The 7,500-nt window shown below is 31.4% G+C and overlaps 1 protein-coding gene across 1 annotated transcript in view; it reads right to left on the bottom strand.

Moving 5' to 3' along the window:
* LOC137632423 (uncharacterized) overlaps positions 1-7,500 on the bottom strand; it is a 124,163-nt gene that overhangs the window by 17,513 nt on the left and 99,150 nt on the right. The window contains exon 4 of the mRNA XM_068364356.1: positions 6,319-6,428. Coding sequence (XP_068220457.1) covers positions 6,319-6,428 — 110 coding nt within the window. The remainder of the gene's footprint in view (positions 1-6,318; positions 6,429-7,500) is intronic.

Here is a 7,500-nt window from a genome sequence, read left to right as displayed (position 1 = left end):
TTCCACACACTAGGCGATTAAAAAAGTAACTGAAAATGGCCTATTAGAAATACTTTACTAAGCGAGTAAAAAACAATACGAAAGAACAATATAAGGGACCTATTTCTGCAACTCATTTTAAATGATCTCCCTTTTTATCATATATAATTCCTACAAGAAAATCTAAAACCATAAGGATGAATACTCTTTTAAATGATCTTTCTTTTTATATATATATTCCTACATGAAATTATGAAACCATTAGGATGAATACTCTTTTAAATGATCTTTCTTTTTATATATATATTTCCTACATGAAATTATGAAACCATTAGGATGAATACTCTTTTAAATGATCTTTCTTTTTATATATATATTTCCTACATGAAATTATGAAACCATTAGGATGAATACTCTTTTAAATGATCTTTCTTTTTATATATATATTTCCTACATGAAATTATGAAACCATTAGGATGAATACTCTTTTAAATGATCTTTCTTTTTATATATATATTTCCTACATGAAATTATGAAACCATTAAGAAGAATACTCTTTTAAATGATCTTTTTTCTATATAAATATTTCCTACATGAAATTATTAAATCATTAAGATGCATATTCTTTCAAATTATCTTTCTATATATATATATATATATATATATACATATATATATATATATATATATATTTCCTACATGAAATTATTAAACCATTAAGATGGATGCTATTTTAAATGATAATCCTTTCTATCACATATATTCCATATCAGAAAGTATAAACCTATTAAAATAATTATACAGTCTGAGCTACATAAAATGACGTGGAACCTTAAGGAAAAAAAAAAAAAAAAACACCAGCAAAATATAAGCTTAGAAAAAAATAAAATTACTGGTTTTCCATTGAGCAATGGAATTGCCGGTCGCATCGCGTTCCATGCATCGTAAGACTTCATTTCGGATCACTAAACGAAGGGGAACGAGCCCCGCTTTTGAAGGGCGCCGCAATTGGCCTCTGGCTAATGACGTGGTATGGAGTAACCCGGAGAGGAGACTCCTCTTGGATGGGCGTAACACAACGAGGAAAACATCGGATAGGGCTCATTAAATTGCCATTGCATTTCGAATGCAGGTCGAGAGAGAGAGAGAGAGAGGAGAGAGAGAGAGAGAGAGAGAGAGGAGAAGAGAGAGAGAGAGAGAGAGGTGAAATTACGGGAAATTATCTCATGGAAATTGGTGGTCTTGAGAGAGAGAGAGAGAGAGAGAGAGAGAGAGAGAGAGAGAGAGCGAGAGAGGAGAGAGAGATGAAATTACGGAAAAGACCTTTCAAGGCAATTGGTAGTCTTGAGAGAGAGAGAGAGAGAGAGAGAGAGAGAGAGAGGAGAAGAGGAGAGGAGAGAGAGAGAGAGAGAGAGAGATCAAATTACGGAAAAGGATTTCGAGGAAATTGGTGTCTTGAGAGAGAGAGAGAGGAGAGAGAGAGAGAGAGAGAGAGCAAATTACGGAAAAGGCTTTCATGGAAGTTGGGTGTCTTTATGGTCTAAGCAATGGGCCATATTCAATAGAAAATAAGTCATATAAACGTATCTGGATATCAAAGTTTTTCTCTAACTTTCTGGTGGTCGAATATAATGTATACCTATTTCATCACAAGAACAGATGAATCAAGACATTTTATTTTCTCTGGGAAAGTATTTTTTTTTATGATATACTAGTGTACGCGACCCGTCAAAAAAGACGACTAAATATTTAGATAGATATGTAAACACTAAGGTATGACTACTACCTCTCCCCCCTAACCAAGGGTTGGGTTGAGTTCAGCGTGACCAATGTATACATACATACATACATACATACATACATACATATATATATATATATATATATATATGTTTTACTGCCACAAGGATCACGTGACTTGATATACGCAAAAGCCAGTAGGAAATAATAAAAAGCTTTAGTACCAAGCGCTTTCGTGCATTTTAATACACTTCTTCAGGGTACAATAAAAAGTGAGACATAGTTGAAGGACGGCAATAAGTAAAATAGGATAAAAACAAAAAACTAAAATTTGTTTTGAACAGTAGAGAAATGATAGAAAAACATAGTCAGCTAACTAGCATTGTCAAACAATCAAACAACCCACAGCCAAAATTTGTACTTGAACGGAAACTGGTCATAAACACACATAAAAAAGGTAAACACAAATTATATAATTCTTAATTGTTGAACAATATTGGTCATGATGAAATTATCCAATTTATATAAACCAGCACTAATATTAAAAACACAATCCGACTTTATCTTAATAATACTTGATTCTATAATATTTCTCTTCACAACATCTTTACAAAATAGCAGCTCTTTAGATTTCTTCCAGTCTATCAAGTGATTATATTCATTCATGTGAACGAATAGTGCGTTAGACATATTACCAACTCGAACACAGTATTTATGTTGATTTATCCTTGTTGCCAGCATTTTACCACTTTGCCCAATATATTTCAAATTACAACCACTACATGGAATTTCATATATGCAGCCTACACTATTACACGGAGAGTTCTTTATCAAAATACACTTTATAGTAGAAGAATTTCTAAAAACAACATTAACATTAAAACATCTTAAAATTTTTGGTAGACAGAGAAAACTATCATTATACGGTAAAACTAATAAATTATCATGATTAAAAGATGTTACATTGTCAATTGCATAATAAGTTTTTTTGGCTTTTTGTAATGCTACGTCAACTAAGTATCTTGGGTACTTCAAATTAAAGGCAATTTCGTATATTCTTAAAAACTCATCATCTAAAAATTCTGGGCAACAAACTCTAAGAGCTCTCAAAAACATTGAGGAAAAAACAGAGAGTTTTACTTTAATATGGTGATTAGAATAAAAGTGAATGTAAGACGATACATTGGTGGGTTTTCTAAAAACGCTAAACTTAAAACTATTATTATGTCTATGAACATTTACGTCTAAAAAGGGCAGAACAGAATTTCTTTCTTCCTCAATTGTAAAATTAATAGAAGGGACCAATGAGTTTAGTCTAAGTAAAAAAACAGATACATCTTCATTTAAAGGCCATATACAAAAAATGTCATCAACATAACGAGACCACAAAACTCTTCCCGGCAAAATATTCACTAAAAGCTTCTTCTCAAAAAATTCCATATAAATATTACTTAAAAGAGGTGATAAAGGGTTACCCATTGCCATTCCAAATTTTTGCTCATAAAAATTCCCATTAAAAGTAAATTTACAATCTTTGATGCACATTTTAATCAATTCTAACATAGTATTACATGGCAGAGAAAATTCATAATTAGGCAACTCTTCGGTTAAAAAATCTAATAAATCATCAACTGGAACTTTAGTAAAAAGTGATGTCACGTCAAAACTTATCATTTTAAATTCAAAATCAATATTGTAACTTCTTAAACGATTAAGGAAATCAACATTATTTTTCACAGAGAAGCCAGAAATGTTTCCTAACAAGGGGGACAACTCTTTAACAAGCCATTTTGATAGGTTATACACCGATGACCCCACAGAACTAATTATGGGTCGAACTGGATTATTAGGTTTATGTGTTTTGATTAACCCGTACATATAAGGCAACGATGCACACACAGTACAAAATCTTTTAATCAATCCATCTTTTCCTCGTAATGTTTTTATTTTCTTATTAAAATTACTATTGACCTTTTCAAGTGGGTTAAAATTAAGAATGGAATAAGTTTCTTCGTCACTTAAAATTTCTAACATTTTAACCGAAGAGTTGCCTAATTATGAATTTTCTCTGCCATGTAATACTATGTTAGAATTGATTAAAATGTGCATCAAAGATTGTAAATTTACTTTTAATGGGAATTTTTATGAGCAAAAATTTGGAATGGCAATGGGTAACCCTTTATCACCTCTTTTAAGTAATATTTATATGGAATTTTTTGAGAAGAAGCTTTTAGTGAATATTTTGCCGGGAAGAGTTTTGTGGTCTCGTTATGTTGATGACATTTTTTGTATATGGCCTTTAAATGAAGATGTATCTGTTTTTTTACTTAGACTAAACTCATTGGTCCCTTCTATTAATTTTACAATTGAGGAAGAAAGAAATTCTGTTCTGCCCTTTTTAGACGTAAATGTTCATAGACATAATAATAGTTTTAAGTTTAGCGTTTTTAGAAAACCCACCAATGTATCGTCTTACATTCACTTTTATTCTAATCACCATATTAAAGTAAAACTCTCTGTTTTTTCCTCAATGTTTTTGAGAGCTCTTAGAGTTTGTTGCCCAGAATTTTTAGATGATGAGTTTTTAAGAATATACGAAATTGCCTTTAATTTGAAGTACCCAAGATACTTAGTTGACGTAGCATTACAAAAAGCCAAAAAAACTTATTATGCAATTGACAATGTAACATCTTTTAATCATGATAATTTATTAGTTTTACCGTATAATGATAGTTTTCTCTGTCTACCAAAAATTTTAAGATGTTTTAATGTTAATGTTGTTTTTAGAAATTCTTCTACTATAAAGTGTATTTTGATAAAGAACTCTCCGTGTAATAGTGTAGGCTGCATATATGAAATTCCATGTAGTGGTTGTAATTTGAAATATATTGGGCAAAGTGGTAAAATGCTGGCAACAAGGATAAATCAACATAAATACTGTGTTCGAGTTGGTAATATGTCTAACGCACTATTCGTTCACATGAATGAATATAATCACTTGATAGACTGGAAGAAATCTAAAGAGCTGCTATTTTGTAAAGATGTTGTGAAGAGAAATATTATAGAATCAAGTATTATTAAGATAAAGTCGGATTGTGTTTTTAATATTAGTGCTGGTTTATATAAATTGGATAATTTCATCATGACCAATATTGTTCAACAATTAAGAATTATATAATTTGTGTTTACCTTTTTTATGTGTGTTTATGATCAGTTTCCGTTCAAGTACAAATTTTGGCTGTGGGTTGTTTGATTGTTTGACAATGCTAGTTAGCTGACTATGTTTTTCTATCATTTCTCTACTGTTCAAAACAAATTTTAGTTTTTTGTTTTTATCCTATTTTACTTATTGACGTCCTTCAACTATGTCTCACTTTTTATTGTACCCTGAAGAAGTGTATTAAAATGCACGAAAGCGCTTGGTACTAAAGCTTTTTATTATTTCCTACTGGCTTTTGCGTATATATATATGTGTGTACTCAGACACTGCTTTTTATTATATAGGGAGATATATGAAAAAAAACATTACAAACATTACAACGAAAAGAACAAAGGATCCGATTTCGAAGACAAATTAATCATAAAACGGGAGACGTAAAACGATAATTATAATGGAAATTCTAAAACCTACTAAATAAACCTAATAAATTTTGAGAGATTAATAAATCCCACTTAAAGCGAAAGGGATGGAATCAGAGCACGGTCAGATCTGTGTTTTGGATATATTATTCCCAAGGCTGTATGCAGGATTCGGGTTAAGATTTCAATTATATGCAGAGTTCCGGTAAGGTTCTAATCATATGCAGGGTCCAGATTGGGGTCTATTTTAGAATTCAACAAGAATTTCGGGGCCTGGATTGCCTGTTGCGACATATTGGAATTGAATTCGTTTAATTCGTTTCTGTGATGATGGCACACAGAAAATTACGAAGATCTGCACTGTTACAAAATTGCCATAAAACGGCAAAAGTCCTAGAATAAATGTAGCCCGGCATTAGCCGTTTTAAAAACGGATATATTGACGTTAAGAAGTGATAATACAGTCACCAACCCGTAAAGATAACAACAAGGTAGGGTAAAAATTGTGGTCGCCTTTATTTTACTGAAATACGGCTGAGAACTGCATGCTTTTACGGAGAATTCCCTTGAAATTACCGTTTTCTTTTAGTGTGGGGCAGTATAATATTCATTGCAAGAATAACCATAATAAAAAAATTGGAGAAGGTTTTTTGTCTTAATTACACTATGAACAACGCACAGTAGAACAAAAGAAGAAATATTTTCATAGAGTCAAATATGAAACAAGTTTGAATTATCTGTGACAAAGATGACCAAACTTATGGCTGATGACATGATTTGGACATTTTGCTTAACCGTCACCTTGACCTTCCAAAATTTAATCATCTCCAGCTTTTTACATAAGTTAATCCCGGCAATATCATTACTCTACGATTAAAATTGTGGCCAGGCAGCTGTTCACAAACAAACACACAAAAGGGGGGTAAAACATAACCTCCTTCCAGCTTTGTTGGCGGGGGTAATAAAAATTCATCTCAGGCAGCAACGAGTCATTCGAGATATGTCAACATTGGAACTTACCCAAATGTGTGAAGAGATTTTGGGCAACACTTAGGAGAGCTTGGCACTGAGTGCGAAGGCGTCTCTCTCTCTCCACTTCGACGGTGTTGACAAGCATTCCTACGGTGTACCTGGAAGAAGCAAAAGGGAAAATACAGAATATTTGTGTGTTTATGATTTACAGAGAAACTATAAAAGAGATTACTCGAGAGACATATGTGGATGAGATCATGGTGAGGAGTAGATGGAGATGGTTTGGGCAATCTCTCCCCCAAGAGAGATTAGTTCACCAAGTTGGAAGACCCAGGCCTACATGGCTGAGGACTATGAAGTGTGAAGTAGATGATGAATGGATAAGTATTGATTTAAAAGCTCAAGATAGAGACGACGGGTGAAATCTAACTGAGGCCCTTTGCGTCAATAGGCGTAATAGAAGATGATGATGATGATGATGACGACTGAGAAATAACAGAAGACATTACACTAAAAGAAAAATATTAAATATTTGTGCTTATGTGTTTATTTACTGAAAAACAACAAAGACGTTAGAGAAAAGGAAAAGTATAAAATATTTGTGTTTATTTACCAAATAAAATAAAAATAAAAGACGTTACACAAAAGGAAAAATAAATATTTGTATACATATATTTATTTGCTAAAAACGACAGAAGACGTTATAGATAAGGAAAAGTATAGAATATTCGTTTTTTTATTTACTGAAAAACAACAGTACACATTACACAAAAGGAAAAATACATCAATCTTTGTTTATCTAGTGAAAAACAATAAGACCTTAAACAAAAGGAAATATATGAAGAATATTTGTTTATTTACTTAAAAAAAATTAGGAAAAAAATATAAAAATATTTGTGTATATATTTACTGAAAAAAAAACAAGAGCCGTTAAAGAAAAGGAAACGTATGTAATAATTGTGTTTATTTACTAAAAAAAAAAAAAGAAAAGGTATTATACAAAAGAAAAAGTATAGAATATGTGCGTCTATTTACTGAAAATCAACAGAAGACATTATAGATAAGGGGCCATATAGAATAATTGTGTTTATTTACTTAAAACCAGAAGATGTTACACAAAAGCAAAAATATAGAAAAGTTGTGTGTCTATTTACTGAAAAGCAACAGAAGACGTTTAGGGGAAAATACAAAAAATAAAAAAAAATAAAATAAAAAAAATAAAAAAAAATA

Source organism: Palaemon carinicauda, chromosome 41 (assembly GCF_036898095.1).
Source record: "Palaemon carinicauda isolate YSFRI2023 chromosome 41, ASM3689809v2, whole genome shotgun sequence".
Lineage (NCBI taxonomy): Eukaryota > Metazoa > Arthropoda > Malacostraca > Decapoda > Palaemonidae > Palaemon > Palaemon carinicauda.
Note: the sequence above shows the minus strand (reverse complement) of the source record. Positions and strands in the feature narration are given on the sequence as shown.